This window comes from Neofelis nebulosa, chromosome 8, assembly GCF_028018385.1.
Source record: "Neofelis nebulosa isolate mNeoNeb1 chromosome 8, mNeoNeb1.pri, whole genome shotgun sequence".
Classification (NCBI taxonomy): domain Eukaryota; kingdom Metazoa; phylum Chordata; class Mammalia; order Carnivora; family Felidae; genus Neofelis; species Neofelis nebulosa.
Window position 1 is genome coordinate 71,314,311 of NC_080789.1, and position 27,659 is coordinate 71,341,969.

Here is a 27,659-nt window from a genome sequence, read left to right on the forward strand (position 1 = left end):
TAGATGCATTTAAAAACATTTATGATTCATGAGAAGATGTCAAAATAAATTAACAGGCATTTGGAAATAGTTGGTTCCAACCCTCATGGGTGACTTGGAGAGGTTTAAAACTTTGGTGGAGGAAGTGCAGTTGTGATGGAAAGAGCAAGAGTAGAAGTGGAGTCTTAAGTTGTGACTGAATTGGTACAATCTCATGATAAAACTTAAATGAGTTGCTTCTTATGGATGAGCAGAGAAAGTGGTTTCTTGAAATGGAATCTACTCCTGATGAAGGTGCTGTGAAGATTGTTGAAATGACGACAAAGGATTTAGAATATTACATCAACTTAGCTGATAAAGCAGTGGAAGGGTTTGAGAGGATTGACTTCAATTTTGGAAGACATTCTACTGTAGGTAAAATGCTATTAAGCAGTATCGCATGCTGCAGGGAAATTGTTTGTGAAAGGAAAAGTCAATCAATGGGGAAACTTCATTGTTGTCTTCTTTTTAGAAATTGCCACAGCCACCCCAACCTTCAGCAACCACCACCTGATCAGTCAGCAGCCATCAACATGGAGGTGAGACCTTTCACCAGCAAAACGATTATAACTCCCTGTGAGCTCAGATGATAGCCTTTTCTAGCAATAAAGTATTTTTAAATTAAGGTAAGTACATTATTTTTTAAACATAATGCTATTGCACAGTTAATAAACTACAGGATAGAATGAACATAACTTTTATATGCATTGGCAAACCAAAAAATTTATTTGACTCACTTTATCATGATACCTACTTTATTGTGATGGTCTGGAACCGAACTTTCATACCTCTGAGGTATGCTTGTGTTTTGAAAGTGAAAAAAAAAGGACTACAGATAGCTGAGATCTATGAGCATTTTATATAGGACCAGAAAGTGGATAGAGCAATAAATGCTTTAGAATGTCTTAAATTTCTCTTAATTATATGTCACAAAAGTAAGGCAAAACATTTATCAATTGTTCCTATTACCTGCGTGGTTTTCATAGAACATAACGAGAGAAATTAAAAATTAAAAATTTTTAGTTGGCTAGCTAGCAAACCAGTGGGTCAGAAATATGGTTCAAAAAACAGTTGCTCTTTCTAGAAGAATTCAGTTTCTTGTGGTTATACAACCCAGGTCACAGTTTTTTATGCTGGCTAACAGCTGGAAGGTAGCCCTTAGCCTAGAAGGCCACCCGTAGATCTTAGCCAATGTGGCCTTCTTACAACACGGTAGCTTCCTTCTTCAAGGCCCACAGGACAATGTCTCAGACTTCTTGTAAGAAACCATCTTATTAGGTCAGGCCTACCCAGCACAGTCTCTCTGTTGATACTCAAAGTCAGCAGATTAGGGGCCTTACCAACATCTGCAAAATTCCTTCATTATGGAATATGTTGCCATATAACATAATCTAATAATGACCATATCATCAGGTAATATTTGGTTCGTGGTGAATGCTTAAAATAGTACATTGTGGGGCACCTGGGTGGCTCAGTTGGTTAAGCGTCCTACTCTTGATTTCAGCTCAGATCATGAGGTCACCGGTTTGAGAGATCAAGCCCTATGTCAGGCTCTGTGCTGACTGTGCGAAGTCTGCTTGGGATTCTCTCTCTATCTTTCTCTCTGCCCCTCTCCCACTCATGCAAGCTCTCTCTCTCTCTCAAAAAACACACTGTGAACACGATCCTATAAACAAACGACTGTAATTGGATTGTATAAACATAAACTTTAAATTTTACATCACTTTACATGTTACAAAGTGCTTGTACATAGTCTGCATCATTGGATTTCCAGGACTACCTGTCAGAGAAGCACAGTAGATAATTAGCCTAATGTTACCAGTGAAAAAACAAAGGCTCAAAGCTGTTAAAGGATTGTCCAAAGCTCTACGGCAAATTAGTAGTGGAGTTGGGGCTTCAGCTTCGGGTCTTTTCACCCTATAGTCCAGTCCCCTTTGTTGCTAATTCTATAGTTTTCAAACCATGTTTGGTGAGGTTCTAAGGCGAGGTCTTGGGGATTACTCAAGAACTGAGGGTGACACTAAAAAGCCAGGGATTAGGGTTGATATAGTGACTCTACTTTTGTTCTATATATATGTTGGGGGTTCCATGCTCCATGCTGCCTTGTTAAAGGTAAAAAAGAATGTTTATAACAAAAATTTAGTTTAAAAACTGTTTACATAGCTGTATATAAAAAAACCAAGAGTCTTCCAGTGAAGTTTCAAGAAACTGTCATTTCTTGCAGCAGCTGTTGAACCTTTCATAAAGACAGAAAAAACAGCAAAAAAAATGCATTAAAGAGTTGGTTTGAAATGTACACTTAGGAAAAAAAGATGAACCCTACCTTCTTCACTTTTTCAATAAATATAAAAAATCAGTACCTTCTTAATATCTGGTCTCTTATTTTTCTTTTCATGCAAGCATTGACTGGCAACAGAATACATGGTTTCAATGGAAATGGGATCAATGTCATTCATCTTCGTATCAATATAATCTTCAATTGTCTTTTCTTCATCTTCGATTTCTTCTTTAATATCTAGCTTTAAAACAAATGTTAAAACTTTAGTAGGAGTTTCAAAGAAAAGTGAGAGAAATCAGAATGTAAATGGATTTATTTCATCTACTTCATAACAACATGTACTCTTATTTTACTGTCTATTTTTATAACCTTACTAAGAATTAAAGACATACAGGAGAAACCCTATTTGTCTATTTATACATCTATTCATACCTAGGTACATACATACCTTTTAGATACTTTCGGCCATTTGCCTTCTAATTTTTGTATTTCTGTTGCTGAGCTAATTGCGCTCATGTTCCCATTGGCAGCATTTACTAGGCTGCTAGCCCAAGGTGATTTGCTTCTTGATGTGCTCCTGATAATGCAGTTCCAATTTCTGGACCCAAAATCCTCCTCCCTGGACAGGCACACTTGTCTATAGGTACTCAAATTATTGAATCAAAGATAAAGAGGTAGAAGGAAAAAGGGGACAGGGCCATGATAAAAAAGTACTGTATAGGGAGAGAGACATAGAACTAGGATGATGTAGTGGGTCAAGTGATGGCCCTGAAAACAGTATGTCCAAGTCCTAATCCCCAGAATCTATGCTTATGACTTTATTTGAAGAAAAGGTCTTTGCAGATGTCATTAAGCATCTTGAGATGAGATCATCCTAGGTTATCCACGTGGGCCCTAAATCCAATGACGAGCATCTGTAGAAGAGACAGAGAAGAGAAGAAAACAGACACAGAGAAGACAGTGTGACCACAGAGGCAGAAATGAATGATGTGGCCTCAAGTCAAGGAATGCCAGCAGCCACTAGAAGCTGGAAGGGGCAAGGCAAGAATCTCCTCTGGAGCCTCCAGAGGGAATATGGCCCTGACAGCCCTTTGATTTCAGATTTCTTGCTTCCAGAACTATGAAAGAATAAATTTGTTATTTTATGTCCCAATTTCTTACAGCAGCCCTAGGAAACTATTATCATGGAAAAGACTACTTATGTGAGGTCTGTTGTAAACCCTCCAGAAACTCTTCCAGAAGAATTTTAAGGGGCGCCTGGGTGGCTCAGTTAAGCTGACTCTTGGTTTTGGCTTAGTTCATGATCTCATGGTTCATGGATTTGAGCCCTGTTTCGGGGTCTGTGCTGACAGTGTGGAGCCTGATTGGGATTCTCTCCCTCTCTCTCTCTGCCCCTCTGCTGCTCTCCATCTCTCTCTCTCAAAATAAATAAATAAATACACATTTAAAAAAAAAAAAAAGAATTTTGAAAGCATTTGGGTGATGGCAGAATCTAGTGATGTAAAGGTTCTTTCAAGGATCACTCACTCCCTTTTTGTCATATTTGTAATAAAATCTTACTACTTTATGGTCATCTTGCATTCACACCTTAAGAGTAAGTAAAAGGGTATAAACTTCCCTGAAGTTTTATGATTTTCATTATTATATGATCATGCATAAAGCTTAGGACTGAGATGGATTGTGTGTTTTTCTGTATTTCATCCTTACTCAAACCAAAGGTTTGAGTCTTTCATAATATATTAAAGGAGAAAAAGTCTGAGGGAAAAGGATTTAGGCTTTTAGACAGGTAGGCTTTGCTTAAAAAGTATAAATTACACAGTAAAAAAAAAAAAAGGAGAGTTGTTTTAGTTTTTTTTAACTGTCTTGTATTTTTATTTATTTATTTTTAATTTTTAAACATTTATTTATTTTTGAGAGACAGAGACAGAGCACTAGTGGGGGAGGGGCAAAGACAGAGGGAGACACAAAATCCGAAGCAGGCTCCAGGCTCTGAGCTGTCAGTACAGAGCCCAACGTGGGGCTTGAACCCATGAACCATGAGATTATGACCTGAGCTGAAGTCAGGTGCTTAACCAACTGAGCCACACAGACACCCCAACTGTACGGTTTTTAAAAAAAAAAAAATTTTTTTTAATGTTTATTTATTTTTGGGAGACAGAGAGACAAAGCACAAGCAGGGGAGGGGCAGAGAGAGAGGGAGACACAGAATCTGAAGCAGGCTCCAGGCTCGGAGCTGTCAGCACAGAGCCTGATGCAGGGCTCAAACCCACGAAGCTCAGATCATGACCTGGGCTGAAGTCGCACACTTAACCCATTGAGTAACCCAGGCACCCCTGTATTTTTAATTTACACACTTTCTCTATATAATCCCATCCACACCCAAAGCTTTATCTACACTTGGACAGTAATGGTTCCAAAACATTGTATCTGCAGCTGAGGCTTCCTTCCTGATGTCCAACACACAGTAAGTAATGTACATACACTATAATAACATATATATAGCTATATATAGCTATATATTATATATAAGATATAATTATTATGTAGATAATAATATAAATATATATTATACAAATAATAACTTTTCACAATAATATTATGTTCTGTAAATATACCTTAATGCGAAATGTTATATAATATATAATACTGGAATAGTACATATCCAGGAAACCATGGAAAGCTTTATAATGTACTTTTTATTAAGGGACACCAGTAACAATATTATAATATATAGATATCATACTTATGGCTTTTATTAAAAGAGTATGACACGAAACTCTTGAGCAAACATAGCTTTTGACTTTCTAATCTCCATAGGGAAATAATCTGTTATTCATGTATTATCTGAATTTTTCACACTGGTTTGTCTCATTAGAACACATAAATTGGAAGAAAGTCAGCGTAGATATTTAATTTTAAGAAAAGCTTATACATGATAGTATTTCTGTAATCTTTAGTTTACAAAAGATTTTTGTAAATATTTAATTTTATAAAAAGACCCTCTAACTTCTTAAAATTTACTATATGGGGAAAAAAGGGGCAAGGCATAATTTTCTCATAACTTTAGCATTCAGTTAGTCTATTTATGCAATTGCCAACGAATGCCGAATATAATACACAGGTAATGTTTTCTATCATAATTTTATAATTAAAAATACTTCATAGCGGTGCCTAGGTGGCTCAGTTGGTTGAGTGTCCGACTCTTGATTTTGGCTCAAGTCATGATCCCAGGGTCGTGGGATTGAGCCCCACATTGGGCTCTGTGTTGAGTGTTGTGCCTGTTTAAGATTCTCCCTCTCTCTCTCCCTCCCTCTCTCTCTCTCCCTCCCTCTCTCTCTCTCCCTCTACCCCTCACTCCAATTCACACTTTCTTGCTCTCTCTCCCTCAAATAAAAAATAAACAAATAAATAAAATAAAAATAAAATACTCCATAATAGAAATAGATAGCAAATTTTACCAGTAATTCTATTCTGATAGAAATGTGAAAGGAAGCAATATTGTTTTTTCTCTCTGAGCTGAAAAGTCTGTTAGTAATCATCCTGAAAGTAACAACAACAACAACAAAAATACTGGAGAAGACCTAAAAGATTATATAGTTCTATTCTGATATTACCCACAAAGAAACCAGAACATAGAATATATAAGTGACTTTACCAAGCTTCACAAATCCTTCATGGCAGAGCTGAGATTAGAAGTCTGTTATGCTTTTTCCATATGCCACTGGGTAATTGCCAATGGAAAAATTGCCAATAGAAAGTGACATATCTAGATGCCAAACTTACCCATACAAATTTAGATTATAAATGCAAAAGAAAAGGACTGGAAAAAACGAGTCTTTCAATTACCAATAACTGAGGTTCACGGTATTCATCTACAGCTGGAAGTCCAGTTATTATTTCTAATAAAACCTATGAAGACAAAAAAAAAGATCCATTGCTGTAACACTCAAGACAACATATAGAAACTAGACAGAATATGGATCTTGATTATGAAATCTGATTAATCATTTCCACACATTGCATTATGCCTTTCAGGCATTAAAGCAGAAGGACATGAGCTGTGGTCATTTCTCACCATCATTCCCTCACAGAAACCTTGGGTTCCAGCAATCCCCACAAGCAGTACTTTTCGATTGTCAACTTACTAAACAATCAGCTCCACTCACTATGTATTCTAGACATTCTGTCTCCTGTCTTGCAGGGGATTCTTCACAAGAATAATTGTCTCTGGCTTTTAGAATATTATTTTCTAAAGTTTAGGCCTATCCTACAACTCTGTGCCTTAACAACAAAGTGCTATGAAGTTAAATTTCCATATAGGAAACATATGCGCAAAAATACGATGAAGTAGCACCTAATTTCTCCAACCATTTCCACTCACTCCATATTAAAAGTTATTAGGAACAGACCAGTAGATCAGAAAATGCCAAAGTGTACATCTGTTAAAAAATATTTCATTTAAAAACTGACAGTAAAATACATGCTGTATATGATTTGCTTTATGCACTAATTTAACCTTCATACTAATTTGTGAGGATAGTGTGCTAAAAAAGTCATTTCTTACAGTAACTTCAGAAACCAATTTAAAAGTTTACAAATTTGGAGAAGCTGTTATGACTTTCTCATTTAACTAAAGGTTAAAGTAAACAATATACATACTTACATAAGAGGGCTAAGAAAGACAGGTGTGTTCAAAATATTCTACTTCAACTTCACAGTTATAGCCAGAATGATTATTGTTACGAATTATATATGTGAAACTTACCACACCAAAGCTGTATATGTCAGATTTGGGTGTTATTTCTCCTCGTAAAGCCTCAGGTGCCATATAAGCTGTTGTTCCCACAATTCTGCTAGTCATGACTGTTTGGGCAAACTTCTCAGAAGCCCGTGCAAGCCCAAAGTCTGATATTTTGGCTGTAAAGTCTTCATCTAGTAAGATATTTGCACTGAAATAAAGTAAAGTTTGAAGAAAATAATATTTTTCTTTTCAAGCAAGTCAAACAGTCAGGTGTATGAACATATATACATATTTACAGAGTAGACTATTTAAAAAAAATTTTTTTTTTTTAACGTTTATTTATTTATTTTTTTTTTTTAAATTTTTTTTTCAACGTTTTTTTATTTTTATTTTTGGGACAGAGAGAGACAGAGCATGAACGGGGAAGGGGCAGAGAGAGAGGGAGACACAGAAGCGGAAGCAGGCTCCAGGCTCTGAGCTGTCAGCACAGAGCCTGACACGGGGCTCAAACTCACATACCGCGAGATCGTGACCTGAGCCGAAGTCGGACGCTTAACCGACTGAGCCACCCAGGCGCCCCCAGAGTAGACTATTTTATAATACACATCATAAAAGCCTGAAATTCGTGTAAACAAATCTAGACTTCAGATTGAAGCTAAAGAGAAATAATTGTCTTCTTTTTCCTTTTTGTTTCTTGAGGAACAATTTTAGAAGAATATAAATGAAATAAAACTGTCCACATTAGTAAGAGATAATTTCATTGTTTCACAAATAATTTATTTTGGGAAAATATCCCTCAGTCTCCTAAAGCTCCAGTCTTAAATTCCTTTCCTAACATTTCCCAACTCATTTAAGAACAAATTTCCAAACAAAGTATCTTAATTATTCATCTCTTTATTCTTTTTTTTTAAGTTTTTAATTTTAATTCCAGTATAGTTAACATGAAGTATTATATTAGGTTCAGGTATTATTCTCTCCCTCTCTCTCTTTTTTTGTACTATCTGATAACTTTCAAAGAGGAAAGAACATGGCTAAAAGGTCTTCATTCATTCATTACACACATTCACTCATACACACATACTCACATTCAATAAAACTTTATCAAGGACTTGCTATGTATAATAGTATTTGATCTCAGTGCTGCATAGAGGGGGAGTTTTCAAATCTTGTCCGTGACAAAGGTATATACCTAATTTTAAAAATCCAAAAAATATTCCACAATGGTGATGTTATGTACAAAATGCTGAGAGAACAACTAAATGCCTGGAAGAACTGGAGAAAATTCTAAAGACAGGGTAAACAGTGTGCTTAAAGGATTGTTAGAAAGTGATGGTTAAATGAGGGGAAAAGGTATTTTGGCAAATGGAGCAACACATACATAGTGATGAAAACAAAAGCATGTGATCAATTTCAAGAAGCTGGTGACCATGGAACATGGAGAGAATATGAACTTCATTCTGTGATAGCAGGACGTCAGTGAAAGTTTCCTAGTAATGAATTAGTGCTATTACACCTCATTTTTAGGAACACTACCTGGCCAATGTAGTAGTGAATGGAAGAGAACTGGTACAGACTGGTTAAAGGCTGACCATGAAAGCATATAATAAAATAAGAGATAGAGTCTAGATAAAGAACACTGTGGGTGAAAAGGAGCTGAAAAGTTTGAGGCATGTTCAAAGGAACTTTGTAATTAGTCTGATACGAGGAATGAGAAAGACTAGCTGGGAGACAGGATGAATAGTGACTTCATTTAATCAGGAAGAGAATATAGGAGGAAGACTGGTTTGGAAGAGAAAATGAACTTGATTTCTGACATGTTAACTTGGAGGCTGCTGTGGGACATCCAGGTGAGGTATTTTTGGCCTGGAGATACTGAAAATATAGGATTGGAGGCTGATGATACGGATGATGATAGAGTCACCCACAAACAGATAGTAGGTGAAGTCAATATAATGTCAGTCAGCAAGAATACGTTGTGAGAACAGAAGAGACAGGAGGTGAGAACATGAGGAAATGCACCAATATGTAAGGGATGAGAGAGAGTGCCTGTCCTGTCATCCAAGCTTGATCCCTCTATCTGGACTCCATCCTAAATTCTCAGGAACCTTACTCTATAAATTATCTTCTTCTTTCTTCTACTTTATCATCTCCCTCTTCCCATAGGCATAAAAGCATGCTTTAGTCTTCACCATCTAAAAAAAAAGGTTTCCTGAGTGACATATTATTTTCAGCGATCATTCTTCACTATCCAAATGTCTTTTTTTTTTTTTTTTTAATTTTTTTAACGTTTATTTTTTTTTGAGACAGAGAGAGAGCATGAACGGGGGAGGGTCAGAGAGAGGGAGACACAGAATCTGAAACAGGCTCCAGGCTCTGAGCTGTCAGCACAGAGCCCGACGCGGGGCTCGAACTCACGGACCGTGAGATCATGACCTGAGCCAAGGTCGGCCACTTAACCGACTGAGCCACCCAGGCGCCCCCACTATCCAAATGTCTTAAAAGACTTGTCTACACTCACATCTCAGTTCTCCAGCTTTCTCTCTCCTCAACTACAAGCTGAATTCTGCCCAATTGCTACGTGTGGAAACAGAGCTCTGTAAAGATACTAATGACCTTCAGGGCACTAATCAAATGGTTATTTTCAATCCTCATCCTGACTTCCAGAAAGCAACTGATATTTTTGACTAATACTTCCTAGGAAATGCTCTCTTTCCTTATTTTCACGGATACCACACTTTCCTGGTTCTCATCTTACCTTTCTATGCCTATTTTCTTAGATTCCTTAGGGATCATGCTCTTCTAGTTGGCCATTAAGTCTTAAAGTTCCTTAGGACTAAATCTTGGGACCTTTTCTCAATCTCTATCTCTCCTTAAGTGAATACAATCATATGGCAGGTCTTCAATTATCGCCTACATGCAAGTAATGCACAAATTTAATGTCTTCAGCTCAGACTTCTTTCAGGTCCAAATCTGTATATCACATTGTCTGTTTAACATCTCTACTTCTATTTCTTAAGAGAATCCTAAACATAACATGTACAAAAGAGAATTCATATTCTCAACCCTCAACCTGGTCCTCTTCCACACATCATCCCAGAATGCAATTCAGGAAGCTATAAATCCAGGAGTCATTCCTGATATGTCCCTCTTCCTGACCCCTCTGCAGCCAAGATATCAGCAGGTTCTGCTATCTTAAATCTCTCAAATCTGCTCACTTCTTTTGATATGAACAGCTATCACCAAGACTTCTGTGAAAGCCTAACTCTCCCTTCTTACAAACTGTTCTCTACACTGAGAGTCAAAGTGACCTTCTCAAAACTTAAACATGAGGCCACATCCCTACTTATAATTCTTCAATGGCATCTGGTTATTTGATGATAAAAGTAAAGTCCTTACCTTAGTCTATTAAATCCTACAGGGTTTAGCTCCTTGCTGATTTCTACAAATTTATCTTGTATCAATCATTCCTTCCATTTCTGCACTTCAGTTATAACTGTGTTCATTTCACTTCCTGTAATTAATTCATCATGACCGCATGCTCCCTCTCAACATTGGTTTCACAAATGCAGAATGCTGTTTTCCCTACCTTCTTTAGCCACCCTCAACTTGAGCCCATTTATTTCCCACTCATTCTTTGGATCTCTGCTAAAATATCACATCCTCAGAGAACACTTCTTTATACTAATATTTATATTAAATACTGTATATTGCACACTAAAGTTTTTTATGATCTTGTGATCATTCGTCTGATGTCAAATGCAACAAGTGCTCCTTTTGCTAAATATATTATCTTCAGTGCCTACCATATGGTAGGTGCTCAATTAATATTTGTTACTTATGTAAGAAGAAAGAGACCTGAAATGCACCCATGGAGGATGAAAGTGATTCAGAAAATAATGGTGACCTCGAAAATAATTTTGACAAGGTAAAAGTGGTCAAGAAAAACAAAATGCCATGCTATTAAAAAAAAAAAAGGCCATGTAGGATGAGCACTAAAAATAGATCATTGGGTTTGTAATAAAGGAAATTACAGAACATCTTAATGAGAAGACCTTTCATGGGGTGCCATAAGTTAAGACATGCATATGAATATGAATTGAAAGAGTGAGAGCAAGTTATTCTTTAAAAAAAATTTTTTTAATGTTTGTTTATATTTGACAGAGAGAGAGGGACAGAGCGTGATCAGGGGAGGGGCAGAGAGAGAGAGAGAGAGAGAGAGAGGGAGACACAGAATGGGAGCAGGCTCCAGGCTCCGAGCTGTCAGCACAGAGCCTGACCCGAGGCTTGAACTCAGAAACCGCGAGATCATGACCTGAGCTGAAGTCGGACACTCAACCAACTGAGCCACCCAGGCGCCCCTAGAGCAAGTTATTTTTTAAAGATAGTTCTCCAAAAGCTTTTTAAGAGTAGCATTTACCTTTTAATGTCTCTATGAATATGATGGTTTTCATGTAAAAAACTGATGCCAGTAGCTGCACCCTGAGCAATCTTGCATCTCATATGCCAAGAAAGTGGTGGAGTATCATCCTTATAAAGTAAGAAACCAACCCATTAAAAAAAAGAACAACTTTCTCAGCAACTGCTGAAAATGATATCATATCACCCAGATTTAGAATTGCAATTTTTAAAAACTGTTCAAAAATAATCTCTAAATAAGATCAAACCGGAGTTACTATTTCTTATTTGACAATAAAAATATATAAGAGCATCTTCAAAGACTAGTCTTGACTGATAATTTTATGTTTAAGATTATTACCTAATAGAATGGCAATCCCAGTTATTTACCTATCAGCTGTATAATTTTCAAAGAACAAGAAAAATATTAAGATTAATGTGGTTCAAATAACCTTGTCACAAAGTGAATATTCATATTCCAACACATAAACAGAAAGCCAAGCAATATGATGAACAAATATCTTACCAAGCAGGACAGCCTGTCCAGCAATGAGCCATTGGGCATGTAAACATACACTAAGCAGAGGTCATCTCCGTCACTTGAGAAACCAAGTAGTTCTACTAAGTTTTCATGTTGACACCTATGACAAATAATTTTGCACTCAAAATTATTATGATACATACATACATTCACCTGTAGGTTGAAGGTTATTCAATTTGCAACTTTAACAGAAAAAAAGGAGTAAGAAAATATTGATATGCTATGTATCATTATATTATAATATGTATGTTTATAGTATGTATATTTATTACAACTGCTTATAATTTTCTGCAAACAGTTCTTTCAGACAATACTGATCAACATTAGGAGCAACCCCTTTTTCCATTTTATAGTAAAAGCTCAATACTTTAGAACTTTGGAACTTGTGACAGTTTGGTTAAGGACTTGGGTTGATATTTACCTTTGCGTAGCACAATTTTCAATGATAGTACAGGCAAGATTTCAACAAGTCTGCTGAAACTGGTATGACAATCTTTTCAAGAACTTTTTAAAAAAATTTTTTTTTTCAACGTTTTTTTATTTATTTTTGGGACAGAGAGAGACAGAGCATGAACGGGGGAGGGGCAGAGAGAGAGGGAGACACAGAATCGGAAACAGGCCCCAGGCTCCGAGCCATCAGCCCAGAGCCTGATGCGGGGCTCGAACTCACGGACCGCGAGATCGTGACCTGGCTGAAGTCGGACGCTTAACCGACTGCGCCACCCAGGCGCCCCCAAGAACTTTTTAACACATCCAAAGCACTGATTTATAGACGTGTGATCTTTAACCACATCTAATTTACACATTTCTGATCTTTAATGATATGTTATTTATAACCTAATTTGAGTTTCTTTATATACTTGAATAAAACTAAAGAGAGCTGAAACATAACAAAACCTTAGGTTTCCAAGGCAAAGTAGAAAGAGAAGTGGGCAAAGTCCTAAGTTTAAAGCCTAGCTTCACCACCCTCTGGATATTTGACCTATAGGCCAAATTAACAGTTAACAGGTTAACAACCTCACTGAACTTCAGCAACTTTACCAGATGTGGATAGTAATACCGATTATGTAACACGGATGCTCTGAGAATTGAATGAGCAAATACATGAGAGCCTAGAAATATACTTAGAACATGATAACATTCCATCCACGTGCTTACTCATTTTGATTCAGTATCATCTAAAATTCTGACATTTCATTATTTCAAATCAGACTTTAATTTGAAATCAGTCTGTCCTCATAAATATTTTAAGTACAAATTAAAACAATAAGTGCTCTATTTTCCACCAAACTGGCACATTTTTAAAATGAGTTGGCAACATTTGATGACTTTATACTATATACAAGGCACTGCAGTAAATGATTTACCTGCTTTGTTTTACTGAATTCTCACAATAACTTAATGAAGTAAACACTATTATCCCATTTTATAGATGAGAAAACTAATGAATAGACAGTTAAGAAACTTGGCCAGGGTTATTTTGCTAGTAAGATCCAAAAATTGGTACTTGTTAAAAAACAGTGATAATATTCAACGGTGGTGAGGTAAAGGTGAAATTTGACATTGTAATACATTGCTGGCAGGAGTATAAATCACTATTTATAAAGCCATTTGGACATGTACTTGAAAAGTTTTTAAGAAGCTCATGAATTCTGAATGAGTAATTCTTCTAGGACTCTACCTGATGAAATATGCAGAGCTGCATTTAAAGATTTATGTACAACAAGATTTAATGGAGCTTTAATTTGTAATGTTGAAAATTAGAAATTAACCTAGTAGGGTAATGGTTAAATAAAATATAATCATCATATATGCCAAATAATGAACATATAATACCTTGAAATTAATGTATGATAACAAAATGTTTTAAAATTATTTTTAATGACATGGGAAAATCGTATACACACATCATGAGGCAAGTACATCAAAATATTAGTCATGGTTATCTCTGAGTGATATATTTAAGGGATGATTTTTATTATTGTAAATATATATTCCCGTATTTCATAGATTATCTACTTTGGACAAATTACTTTTAGGATTGGAGAGTAGGTGTTAGAGTAGGGGGAACAAAATCCTGAAAGAGGTTTTTTTTTTTTTTTAAATCAGTATGCATTATTTTTACTGTCACTGAATTAATTCCAGTCTGTTCTTTCTTTCTTGAGGTTAAGCAACTAGAATCGGTAATTTATAGCAATGGGTGTAACTGAGTGTATGTAAACTGGTAAATCTCATTAGGATTGTATAGTGACTGAGGGTGACTACACTTATGGTGGTGAGCACTGAGTAATGTAGAGAACTGCCGAATCGGTATGTTGTACACCTGAAACTAATAGAACGTTGTATGTCAATTACATTTCAATATTAAAAAAATACATTTAAAAAAAAGTAAAAAGAAAAATGGTCAAGCTCTGGAATCAGATCCGAATATGAAAGGCAGATCTGATTTTTACTGGCTATGTGGCCTCGGGCAAGTTACTTAATGTTTCTAAATCTCAATGAAAAAAAAAAAAAAAGGTAGGGAGGTTACAATAACCTTTATGAGGATTAAATGAGGCCACACACATAAAATACACTGCACTACAATTATTAGAATAATTTCCTGATTTGTTTCCCTTATTCTTCCTGAAGACTCCCAACAATTTTCAAGCACACTAGGTCAAAGTTTTCTAAGCATTCTGGCATATAACTTTTTCCTGGTTTAGGGTTGTTAAGATATCTAAGGGCCTCTTATTCTATAATTTTTTTTTTTTTTATATCTCTATAATTTATCTGTCATGAATTTTGGGAGCAGCAGAGGATAATGGAAGATATTTGAAACCCTTTGTAACTTTGCTATGATTTAAAATAATAACTGCTGTTTTATCTACAGGCATATAAGCATATGCAGCCACAGAATTATAGAGTCAAAATTCTTTCAATTCCTCTAATCTGAACCCTTTATTTTAATTTTACATATCTGAAAATATCACTAGTTCATGGCATACTCTGGGTAAGAAACCAGGCCCCCTGCTTCTTGTCCTGCTCTTTTCCATTATACCACACTGTCAAATTAACTTACTTTGCCATAACTTCTATTTCTTGATCAAACTGCTGTTTCAGTTCTTCAGTACTAATGTCAACCATCTGAAAAAATAATATGTAATATAATACAACACGATAACCTTAAGGCTCCTAAAGCTAGAAGGAGGCACAAGTGATTGCCTGGCTGATCTTGCTTTCTTTAAAATAGTAAGGCATTATTCTCTCCCTTCTGTAGAATAACCGAGAACTGGAAATATTACTGATTTGTTCAAGGTCCTATGGCTAGTTAGCAGAAGGAGAAAAACCTTAAAAACCATATAACCATATAAGTCTCAGTTACTGTAGGAACAAAATGAAATAATGTGAGACTTCATTGTATAAACATTCTGAAGAAAAAATTTGCTGTCAGAAAACATAAGCAAATTTGAAGGCAAAAAGAACAACAAAACCTGCAAAAGTATTTGTACTGTATATGACAATGGGTGACTATTTTTATCATATAAATATGTATTATATGGATATTTCTAAAACATAATAACAGATTTATAATATAACAAATCAACTACATGCTGAACACTCTAGTAGCAATGGGAATGAGGGATCTAGACAAGAATTTTTTCAATCTTTTTTCTTATTGTGTAATTTTTAAACTTCATTTTTAAATGAGAACAGTAACATAAGAAAGTTATTTTTACAAAATTCTCTTAGTGTCTTCCCATTTTAATCCTGATTATGCATAAAAGCACTATGTAGAACAGGGCTTCTCAACTTTATGATTCTTCCAAAATTATATATACAATTATATGTGTATGCCCATAACTACATTTTTGTAGGGACAGGATCCATAGCTTTCAACAAAATTTTAAGTGTTCAGAACCACCAGCTTAGAAGATGTTTAAAGAAAATATGCTCTGAAATAATGTATTTCCTAAGAACTAATTTAAAGCTTAAGATAGAGCACCCTAGGAAGCAACTTTTTCCTTTAATTCTTTTTACTCCTAAACATGTAACTTACTGCTGCAAGCTTCTTCACTGCTACAGTTTTGTTGTTCACGCAGCCTTTATACACAACTCCAAACCCGCCCTCTCCCATCTTGTTGCCACCGACAGAAATGGGCCTTTCATCAAAGTTATTTGTGACATTCTTCAATTCATAAAATGAAAAGCTGTGAAAACCTATAACGTCAATGAAATAAGAAAAAAAAGCGCTTCAATAAAAAGGATATTGGTTTTAATAACTTCAGTGTTTTCTCAACTTGATTATTTCATGTATACACAAATATTTAAACTTTGGATTAGACAGGATAGGAGAGAGTAAAGCTGTATTTTAAACTAAAAATTTAAGTTTTATCTTGAGAATTGTTTGGTGATCCTCCACCCAAAACTCTAGTCACTTATTTTCTTTACAAAATGACCTTTTCAAGTTATGTAAATATTTATACACTTTTTCATATTTCTATGGTTGTTTGTATATTCTGTTGACTGTACTCACTGAGCACACACTAATACAATGAAGATGGTGCTTAATAGGTCAGGAGGGAAAAAAAGAAAACCCACCAAAGAGCTATTGCCAGTGCACAAACAAAAGGAGAGATTTATTTCAAAGCAGGGATGGGCTTAATGACAAACCTGCCAGGGGAAAGCACTGTACATGTTACTTACGTGTATCACTCTCTGCTAAACTTATATTTTCTGGACTTGAGGAGTCAGGGGGCACATAGTTTTGTTCAAGATCCTGCACAGGTAACACAAATGTCCTGTCTTTGCCACAGAGAGGCAATTCTTTCTGAGGAACTGTTACAGCTTCTTTAGCAGGTAGTGTATTAACAGTTTGGGGAACAGCATCTGCCAAATGAAGTTACAAGTTGTTCTTCAATACGGAAAAGTGTCCAAAAGTTAAACTAGGAAGTTGGTTCCTTTGACATCACTTCAGTTTCCACATGTCAACTCCATTTTCTCACAGCACACATGATAAGCTACCTAGTATGAATTTGTGAGTTTGGGGTTAAGGTGATTAGAGAGGGTAAGGCGATGTTTTCAAAAAGTCTATGAGCCACCTACATCAGAGCACTGAAGTGCTTGTTTAAAAACATAGACCTTAACCCAAGTCAAGCATTCTGATACAACCAGGAAGCTACCTGTTTAACAAGAACCCCAAGGGATTCTATTGCACACTGAAAAGTGACAACTGCTAGTATAAATAGCATCAAAGGGAAATAAGGCTATTAGGAAGGCATCTAGACAGTAACCCACCAGAATACAATGTAAGGGTATCATGATCACAGAGTCCCATGAGGGTGGAGGTTAAGGGTAAAGAAAATCAAGAGCTAAAAACAAACAAACAAAACCAACCAACCAACAAAAAACACCCCAAAACTAATTTTCATCCTTCTACACTTCCTACTGGCACAAAACTACCTGACTTGAATGGTGGGCTCAGGCCCAGTCACGAGGCCTCCTTCTCCTCACCAGCAAGTCCAGAGTGCCCTATGTCTGGGGTGCTTTTTGAGTTGGGGAGGGTGGAAAGAATGAAAAGGAGTCTCAAATGTAAAGTTCATCTACTAGGAGAAAAAAGTCCAAGTAAGAAGACATGTTCCCATTTCTGCCACTTGCCTTTGCACCCTAATCATTGATGCCCTACTCATGCTCAAGTTTACCTGGTAGCAAAAGACTTGCTGGGGCAAAAAACTCATTTTGGACCAAAAGATCCACAAGATCACCAACTGTGCAATTTGTGGTACCCCAGTCAAACAGTAATTCACAAGTGGGGCTTTTTCCAGTTTGAAGTAATGCTTCAAATCTCCTTAAAAGCAAGCAACAAAGAAACAAAATTAGTATGTAAATAGGCTTAACATGAAAATAGGAATTATTCCCTCATGCCCTTGTCTGGCCCATACCATCTCCTATAGTATTAAAGGAAAGGGGCAGCAGAAGAACCAGCCAGAATTACAGAGAACTGGGAAGATAGGCAGAAAGGAAAAAGATGCTGAAGGTGATTATACTATAGGTTAGCATATATTGAGTACTTACTGAGTATCTGCTCAGTGGGCCATGGGATGCACCCACATAAACTCATTTAATTCTCAAAGATACTACAAATGTAGTACTAATCATGAATGAGAAAGCAAAGCATAAAGAGGTAAAATAACCAGCCCATAGCCACACAGCCAAAAAACTGTATCTAAATTGAGATCCAAATTTAGATCTCACTTGACATAAGGGTCTGCTTTCAACCTACTAAGCTATATTTCTTCCCTACCTGATTTAATAACTCTGCTAGCCATATGAGTTTAAAAAAAATTTTTTTTTTTAATGTTTATTTATTTTTGAGAGACAGAGTGCGAATTGGGGAGGCGCAGAGAGAGAGAGGGAGACACAGAATCCGAAGGAGGCTCCAGGCTCCTAGCTGTCAGCACAGAGCCTGACATGGGGCTTAAACTCACAAACCGTGAGATCATGACCCAAGCCGAAGTCAGACATTTAACCAGCTGAGCCACCCAGGCGCCCCTTAAATTTTTTTTTAATGTTTATTTTTGAGAAAGAGAGAAAAAGAGAAAGGCAGACAGAGAGGACAGAGGATTCGAAGCAGGCTCTGTGCTGACAGCAGTAAGCCCGATGCGGGGCTCTAACTCACTAACCATGAGATCACAGCCTGAGCTGAAGTTGGACGCTCAACCAGTTAAGCTCTTCAGGCACCCCCAGCCATATGATTTTCAATAAACCTTTCTGTTTAATGAAATACAATACTATACATAAACTTGGAGAATTTTTCCTTTGATCTTAATTACATTTTAGTTAAATTAAGGAAAAACAGGTCAGTTTTTTGTTCTTATTTCTTTAAAAATTAGTTTGGAAACTAACACTTAAAAATATAACAATTTTTTCTGGTTTTCCTCCAAATTTTTTACATTGAAAAATTTCAAACCTACATAAAAGTTGAAAGAATAATACCATGAACAACCATTTGCCGTTCACCTAGAAGCACTAATTGACCAGTTGATAACACTTTGTCACACTTGTGTTCTTGCCCTCTCCCTTTACCTGTATGTGTGTGCATGTGAGCACATGTGTATGCACACAGGCTTTACAGTGTAAGCCAGACACCTTGTACAATGTCTCACAGTCTAGATTTGTCTGACTACTTCCTCATGATTAAATTCAGGTTAAAAATGTTGGGTAACAAGGAATACAGGAGTACTGATGCATAGGGGCATTTGTACCCCAATGTTTATAGCAGCACTCTCAACAATAGCCAAATTATGGAAAGAGCCTAAATGTCCATCAACTGATGAATGGATAAAGAAATTGTGGTTTATATACACAATGGAGTACTAGGTGGCAATGAGAAATAATGAAATATGGCCCTTTGTAGCAACATGGATGGAACTGGAGAGTGTGATGCTAAGTGAAATAAGCCATACAGAGAAAGACAGATACCATATGGTTTCACTCTTATGTGGATCCTGAGAAACTAACAGAAACCCATTGGGGAGGGGAAGGAAAAAAAAAAAAAAAAAAAAAGAGGTTAGAGTGGAAGAGAGCCAAAGCATAAGAGACTCTTAAAAACTGAGAACAAACCGAGGGTTGATGGGGGGTGGGAGGGAGGGGAGGGTGGGTGATGGGTATCGAGGAGGGCACCTTTTGGGATGAGCACTGGGTGTTGTATGGAAACCAATTTGACAATAAACTTCATATATTGAAAAAAAATAAAAAAGGAAAAAAAAATAAAAAAATTAAAATGTTGGGTAAGAACACTACATAGGTGACAACGTGTTCTTGCCACTGTATCACATCCAGAGGGCACATAATGCAGTCTGTACCATTATTAGTGACCCAAAGTTTGATTACTTGGTTAAGGAGGTGTACTTCAGATTTTTTCTTTGTAAAAGCACCATTACCCTTCATAATTCGTAAGTAACCTGTGGATAATACTTTGGAATCTTATGCATATCTTGTTCATTAACAACTTTTCATCTTGTCGTTTTAGCATCACTGATGAGTCTTGCATGAATCAATTATTCATTGGTGGTTGTAAATTGGTAACTTTTCTATCATTTTTTCAATAATTATTTGTTACCATTAATCTGTAGAGAAGAGCTTTTTCTCTGCACCCCCCCCCCCACACTGTCTCAACCATTCTCCAGAAGGTTTTAATAGTATATCAATAAACTATCTTTGAAAGTTGCCTTTCAAGGTTTAACCTTAAACTTCTTTCAAGTAACTTAAAGTGTTTATCCTTCATATGAGGAAACACTTCCTAGAAGGACTAAGATAGAAGTTAAAGTTTTGGGATCTTTATTAGGTTAATGCTGAAAATCATAAATTAACGTCTTTTCCTCTTACTTCGAAAGACAGATTTTGATACAGGTTTGAGCTGAAGTAACAGCTTCAAAAATAAAATCTGTACTTGTATTTTACACTAAATCAAGCAGAGATAAGTAGACAAAGAATGAAATTATCTGAAGATAGTGTTGAAAAATCCTGCCTAAGAACTAAGAATTCTGTTTATAGATGTGTACATTTATAAGCAACTTTAAAATGTCAATTTGAAGAACTCCCAAAGTACACTGGTAAGGTGGAGTAGAGATTTATACATTTAGAATTTTACTAGAGATGCTTATAATATCCTATGTTCAATCTGGAAATGACAAGTGTGAGGCAGAGGGAACTGTTCTCAGCTTGCTAAACAGAAAACTATAGTAAAAGTAGGAATCTTGATTCTAACCCAAAAACTTATTTGCAAGATCACAATACTAGCCAAGCTAACATAATGGAGAAGGAATAAAAAAATCATACACACACACAGAGGAAAAAGAGAGAGAGAGAGAATTTTACTTTCTGAATTGCAACATTAGACAGTATTTACATCTATTCATCATTCTAGATTGTGATGTAAGAATTTAAAAAGGAAGATAATTTTATAGGTTACCTTATGTGAAACTGATTGTATCTATCATCACCAGATGGTTTTTTAATAGCTACCGCTAACTTCTTCCATCCTTCTTGAGGATCAATAAAATCTGACAGCTTCCTGATTAGTCCAACATTGAGGGAGCGCACATATGTTGAAGATGTTATGGGTTTATTCATCTTCTCTTCCTAAAATATGGAAAATTCTCATTAAAATTTTACAGTAGTTTTAGTGATGAAATCTGTAAGCTTATAAATCACATTTTTCTACAGCATATGAAATGTTGGCAACTGATTACACCATAATAAAGGAACACTCCAAAGTCAACTAACTGATATCCTAAGAAGAAATTAAAATTGTGGTTTATTTGTTTAATTGTCCTCTGTTCTTACTTACTTCTCTACCTATAATTATCAATAAAAAATGGAAGAATTTTTTTCTGAGACTGACATTTCCCAAGTATAATTTATCCAAAGGAGTAAAACATTTACTTTTTCAGAAAAATTCCTGTGAATATATTCAGGCATCAAATCTATTAAATAACAGAGATTTATTTATTTATTTATTTTTAATTTTTTTTTAAATGTTTATTTATTTTTGAGAGAGACAGAGACAGAGCATGAGAGGCAGAGAGGCAGAGAGAGGAGACACAGAGTCCGAAGCTGGCTCCAGGCTCTGAGCTGTCAGCACAGAGCCTGACATGGGGCTCGAGCTCACAAACCGTGAGATCATGACCTGAACCGAAGTCGGACGCTTCACCGAGTGAGCCACCTAGGCGTCCCCAGAGATTTATTTTTTAATTTAAAATATTTTTCTCAATCAGTATTTATTTACTATGAAACATTTACCACCACTCTTTGGTAGAAGTAAAAAAAAAAAAAAAATGTCCTGAAATAATCTGAGTAGAATTAAAAGATACGGTAAATAGTCAACTTTTTCTATAATATCTCTTTTTCAAATGCTCCACATTATTTGAATTCAGCAGACCTATCTGATCATAATTCATTCCCTACTAAGCCAAACCCTGTGGTTCACCACTTTACACTCTAGAGCAAACCTTTATTTCCTTATTCCCCTTTTTCTTTTGCCACTGCACCCTGGAGAGCATCAGCCAGGGATAGATTTCACAATTTTACTGGTACAACAGCATTGCTGAATATACCTAAGAGAACCTGGTAACTGAGCAGACTGGTATGAATACAAACTAATGGGGACCCCTTTTCCATGGGGCCTTCAACACTGCTGTTAATCCTATTACTTGTCTTCTCTCAGCTTATTGTCCTTAGTGACTATTTCACAACTTACCCTCTTTCCATGTGGTTTTATTTGATCTCTATGCCTCTCATTTTTAGCAAGTAGCAACCTTTCCTTCTAATTCATCAAGACAGAGAGATTTAGATATTCTTCTGTCAATTATTTTCCTGCTTCCCCCCACATATATATTTTTTTGAAAATTTTTAATGTTTACTTATTTTTGAGAGAGAGAGACAGAGCATGAGCAGGGGAGGAGCAGGAGCAGAGAGACAGGGAGACACAGAATCTGAAGCAGGTTCCAGGCTCCATGCTGTCAGCACAGAGCCCGACGTGGGGCTCGAACCCACGTACTGCGAGATCATGACCTAAGCCGAAGTTGGAGGCCCAACCGAATGAGTCACCCAGGCGCCCCATCCTCTTATATTTTTAACATTAAGATGTACTATAATTAAATTTTGGAGTAAAAAATATATTCACGTGGTACAAAATTCAGAAGCTATAAAAGAGTAAGAAGCAAATGTCTCCCTGATCCTAGGCCTCTATATTTATATTCTATTCTCTTTGGCCTTCTTTGACCATGGCATCTAAGTAGGTCTATCTGCCTTCAACCTAATTGTCTTTGATCACTGCACAATGTAACTGTAATCATGTATTTATTTGTTTAGTACCTGCCTCCCCCATCAGATTATAAGCTCCATGAGTTCAGGGACTATGCTCTTTCATTCACTAATATAAAACTAGTGACTAGCATGTGGTATATATTGCAGATAAATGTTAGAAATGAATGAATTTGTTGTCTAGTACCATGCTAAGTAATTCATATATTTCACTTAACCCTTACAGTGATGAAGACAATTTTAACATCTTTACTTCACAAAGGTAGTAAATGAAGAGTTGTACATGAATCTGTATCTTACTCCAAAATTCATTCCATATGTCCTTGCTTCTATAACTCAATGCATTGTTTGAGTCATTCTCTTTTCTATAAAGACAAGACATATCCTTTCATATATTCATATGTTCAAATAACATGTCAGGCTTTGGGGGTGCCCGGGTGGCTCAGTTGGTTAAGGGTCCAACTTTGGCTCAGGTCATGATCTCGCGGGTTCCTGAGTTTGAGCCCCATGTCAGGCTCTGTGCTGACAGCTTGGAACCTGGAGCCTGCTTCAGATTCTGTGTCTCACTCTCTTTCTGCCCCTCCCCCGCTGATGCTCTGTCTCTCTGTCTCTCTCTCAAAAATAAATAAACCTTAAAAAAAATTAGAAACAAACATGTCAGGCTTTGTACTAAGTGATGGGAGCTACAGAGAGGAGAAAAATCTTTGTTTTCAAGTTTCTCAGTCCAGCAGGGGATACAAAGAGTGAATGATAAATGTTACAAGAGGGGTGTGCAGGGTGTGGAGGCCCAGTGAAGGAGCATCAAGCCAAAGCAGTCTAAAGGAAATATATCAAGACAGATTTAGGTGGGGTGGGAGATTAGAAGGATGAGTGAAAAGGAATGAGGATAAACCTAAAAGGAAATTCCAAGCAGTAGGAATAGCAGGGAGAACATGGATTAGGCTCAGGCTAGGAGTTTGCTATGGCTGGAGCATGGGATGCATGTCATTAAGTAGTAAGAGAAGAGGCTGGAGAGGTAGGCAGGGCCAAATCATCATGCACCTCAGATATTAAGACAAGGAGTTTAAGCTTTCTACTAAAAGTTATCAGGAAGCCATTTCAGGATTTTAAAGAAAGGTGTCATGAGATCTTATTTGGTTAAGTGGATTCTCCTGGATAAAAAAATTTGAAGGGATGTATATTGAGATAAAGAGACCAGTTTGAAGACTTTGCAATAATCTAGGTCACCAGAAATGAAAGTCTGAAAAAAGTTGAGGAATGGAGGGAAAAAAAGACTCAAAGATTTAGGAAGCCAAATCGAAATAATTTAACGACACATCAGATATTAGAGGGAGAGGAGAGTGAGGGAAATCCAGAAGTTGATTCCTGGTTTTTTGGCTTGGGCAGTAAGATGATAGAGGAAATGAAGTGTTCATGGTCATGTTAAATGTGAAATATCTACCTCTGGCACCATCTAGGGGATTTGGCACTAAGTAGCTAGATATATGGTCTGGAGCTTAGGAGAGAGGTTTAAGTAAAGAATGCTCAGTGTATGAGCATTCTCAAATGTTCACAAGTAAATTGTTGGTTGAAGAAACAAGTAAATATGAGGTCGCCTATTAGGAACATATAGAATATGAAGAAATGAAGAGAAAGAAGAACCTTTAAAAAGTATTGATTAGCCATGGAGGTAAGAAAAAAAACTAAGACAATAGCATATCAGAGATTTCTAGAATAGGGGATAGGTTGGTATAAAAGACCCAGAGAGGTCTGATAAATACTGATGGGTGTGTTAGATTTGGAAACTGGATGACTTAAGAACAGTTTTTATAGAGCAGTGAGTAAATGATAAAAGTGCATTTTCCAAGAAATCTGGGTTTGAAGGGAAGGAGACACAGAGACAGAGACAGAAGGCATCAGTTCTCAAATTTGGTCTTGGTACCCTTTACACTCTTAAAAATTTCTGTGGACTCCAAAGAGTTTTTGTTTATGTTGGTTAGATCTATCAATATTTACTTTCTTAGAAACTGACATTGAGAACTTTAAAGATTACTTATTCATTAACTGATTAAAAATAATGAACATATTACATGGTAGCATACATATTTTGATAAAAATACATTTTCCAAAATAAATAAAAGTGTGATATTATTTTACAGTTTTGTAAATGTCTTTAATGTTCAACTTAATAGAAGACAGCTGGATTCTCATATCTGCTTTTCCATGTAATCTGCTGCAATATATTGATTTGGTTGACATATATGAAGAAAATCCAACTTCACACAGACACATAGCTGGAAACAGTATTTTAATAGCCTTTTCACAAAGTAGATTTTTCTCTTTGACACTGTAGTGAACCTTGATAAAAGATAATTTCCTAAACCATATCAATGAACTTTGTTTCATTAAAGTTCATTGCATTCTGAATCAATCTTTTCTCATAAGTGATTTTGACCCTACAAACCTCTTGAAAGAGGCTTGGGGACACCAACAACATCCTGGAAACTGCTGGTTTAAGATTTGCTTTTAGAGTTAAGCCTGGTTGAGGATACAAAAAGGGATAGTGAATAGAGTATAGGTGAAGATGTAGCCTTGAACAGAAGGAAAATTCTTCCAAATCTTGAAAAGAGGAAGCAGAGGTTTGGATACAGACATATTTGAAGGGAGAGGGAGAATTCTCACACAATGTTATTTTCTTGGTGAAGCAGAAGGTGAATTCATTTAGGGCTCAGTAAAATAACTGCCCAATCACCTTGAGGACAACCAGGTAAATGCCTAGGATTTCTTCAAGCTCAATGCAAAAGGCACTATTGGCTTCCCCTGATAATCATCTCCTTTGCTCCAAACTGTCACCAGTCACTCTTCCAGCATAACAATTATCATATTTTATTGTTTAATGTGTCTGCCTTCTCTTCTAGATGGTGTGCTTTCCTAAGCAGGGAACCAACCAAATTGAGCTTTAGCAGCTACTCAAAATAGTTGTGTTGGATGAAAGATTGATTTTAAAAATTTAATTTAGTTTTTTCAAGTTTATTTATTTATTTTGAGGCAGAGGAGAGGGAGAGAGAGAGAATCCCAAGCAGGCTGAAATACTGAATATTTCAGAATGCTAAAATAAATAAAGTAGACTGAAGTCTACTTTGTGCTGGATACTGATCTAAGTTCCTAGAGATAAAACATTAGGAAAATATGAAAAAAATAATTGAACTCATGGAGTTTATATTTTTAACAGAGGAAGATAGGCAATAAGCAAATAAACTCTATACTATGCTACATAGTACGGACAAAAATAGAGAAGGGGTTTCATTTTTAAAGAGGGTAGTCAGAGTAGGCCTCAGTAAAAAAGTGCCATGTGATTAAAGGTCTGAAGAAATGGGAAAGTCAGACATTGGGATATCTGTGGGAGAAGCTTGGAGACAAAAGGAATACTAAATGTAAAGGTCTGGAGTGGGCCCACTGAGAACAGCAAGGAGATGCTAAGTCTGGAGAGGAAGGAGCAGGAAAGTAGCAGATTAGATGAGAGAGGTAGGCTAGAGCCTATAGCCTTTGTATTGATTTTGTTTATCCTCTGAGAAGACAGTGGAGGCTTTGAGAATGGAGACATATACTCTATATTCACGTCTTAAAAGGACACTGGGGCTGCTGCTGAGAATAAAGGCTATTGGAGTAAGAGTGGAGAGGCAGGGAGTGACCAATTAGTAGTACACCAACAATCCAGGTGGGAGGTGCTGGTGGCTTGGGTGGTAGCAGAAAAGGTGCAAAGTCTTAGGATGCTGTATATTTTCTGAAGTAGAGCAAATAGAATCCTATGTGCTGATATGAAGGGCAAGGAGATTGCACCAAGATTTTTGGCCTGAACGTTTCCCAACATTTACTAGGATGGAGAAGACTGTAAGGTGCAAGTTTGGCGCGCAGGATCAGGAGCTTGGATTGGACAGGCAGAAAGCAAACTTCAAATGAGTGCTCAGCTTGAGAGAATAAAAGAGATAATGAACTTTCTGACCGATCTCTTCAAGGATTACCCTTAGAAAGGGGAAAGGCTGGCTTTAATATTCTCCACTCTTAGGGCTCCTTGGGCAGTAAGTTTTTCAAGCACAAATACAGCTGTTTCCATTTTAAATGGCATTTTCTCGCTTTCTCAGGGTCTGCTTTTTATCCCTTTGTTATCTCTCTTGCTCCAGGCTGTCAGGTATACTTTTCCCATCTGATTATGTACTTACCTGATCCTGACAGCCCTCTTCAGTTTCTAATTTCCTGGAAACTTGGAAGCCAGAGTGACAAGTTAATTAGAATCTTGTGGAGGCCCAGAATGCTTTCCATGCCACGAGCATCTCTGCCCGGGGCTGGCCTTACTTCCTGGTTCTCGGGAAAAGAGATTCATTTCGTAAATTGGTTCCCGCAACACAACGCCTGGGTGTTGAGAAACAGGACGCGAGGTCTGACACAGCCACACAATGAACTTGGTGACGCCTCTCCACGCCCCGGGCTCCTCCCCAGGTCCTATTCACTTTTTGATCCTCGGGAACCCACCCAAGTTTTTAGCCTGGAGCAAGCTGTGCGCACACAAACTACTTCCTCTCTAACTTTTCTCACTTTGCTATTTTCCTTCCGAAACCGTCCCTCAACAACCTTGCGGCAGAGGGATGGAGGCCGGAGCACAGATCTTGGACGACCTGTGAAGAAGGCGCGCACGGCGGGAATCCCTTACCTGCCCAGTAGCGGGGCGCCAGGGCGGCTGGGGCGCCTGGGCGGCCGGGGCACCGCCCAGCTGAGCCGGCTGCGAGGCAACCCGGACTTGGAACAGCAGCGGAGCGGGGAGGGTCCCACCTGTTAGTTCCAGCCCGAGACCCCGCCCACGTACAAACCCCGCCCCTCCTCTTTGCAAGTCCCGGCGTCTCCGC

At 37.0% G+C, this 27,659-nt stretch overlaps 2 protein-coding genes across 5 annotated transcripts in view; one reads left to right on the plus strand and one right to left on the minus strand.

Annotated features, from left to right (window-relative positions):
• The window catches only part of TWF1 (twinfilin actin binding protein 1), a 37,501-nt gene extending 35,127 nt beyond the window's left edge, over positions 1 to 2,374 (plus strand). For both annotated transcript variants that reach the window (XM_058743065.1, XM_058743068.1), the window contains one exon: positions 491 to 2,374. In XM_058743065.1, coding sequence (XP_058599048.1) covers positions 491 to 561 — 71 coding nt within the window. In that variant the 3' untranslated portion in view covers positions 562 to 2,374. The remainder of the gene's footprint in view (positions 1 to 490) is intronic.
• Positions 1,686 to 27,624, minus strand: IRAK4 (interleukin 1 receptor associated kinase 4). Of its 3 annotated transcripts, none has more exons than XM_058743061.1 (12): positions 27,467 to 27,624; positions 20,927 to 21,096; positions 17,655 to 17,800; positions 16,660 to 16,842; positions 16,013 to 16,173; positions 15,035 to 15,099; positions 11,959 to 12,073; positions 11,455 to 11,564; positions 7,062 to 7,245; positions 6,143 to 6,205; positions 2,379 to 2,537; positions 1,686 to 2,254 (listed from the first exon to the last, which is right to left on the minus strand). In XM_058743061.1, exons 2-12 carry the CDS (start codon positions 21,085 to 21,087, stop codon positions 2,219 to 2,221), a joined length of 1,383 nt encoding a protein of 460 aa, XP_058599044.1. In that variant the 5' UTR covers positions 21,088 to 21,096; positions 27,467 to 27,624; the 3' UTR covers positions 1,686 to 2,218. The 3 variants fall into 3 exon arrangements, with proteins under 3 accessions (XP_058599044.1, XP_058599045.1, XP_058599046.1); XM_058743062.1 differs by lacking the exon at positions 27,467 to 27,624 and adding an exon at positions 26,979 to 27,109; XM_058743063.1 differs by lacking the exons at positions 17,655 to 17,800; positions 27,467 to 27,624 and having other exon boundaries at positions 20,927 to 21,042.
• Positions 27,625 to 27,659: the final 35 nt, after the last annotated feature.

What these genes read in the sequence shown, in the direction of transcription:
- IRAK4 (XM_058743061.1), bottom strand. Translation starts at nt 21,087, where the DNA reads ATGAATAAACCCATAACATCTTCAACATATGTGCGCTCCCTCAATGTT. An exon ending in TACAATCAGTTTCACATAAG is followed by an intron (nt 17,801 to 20,926) that starts GTAACCTATAAA and finishes CTTGCTTTTAAG; the next exon opens with GAGATTTGAAGCATTACTTC. An exon ending in AGCAAGTCTTTTGCTACCAG is followed by an intron (nt 16,843 to 17,654) that starts GTAAACTTGAGC and finishes TTCATTTGGCAG; the next exon opens with ATGCTGTTCCCCAAACTGTT.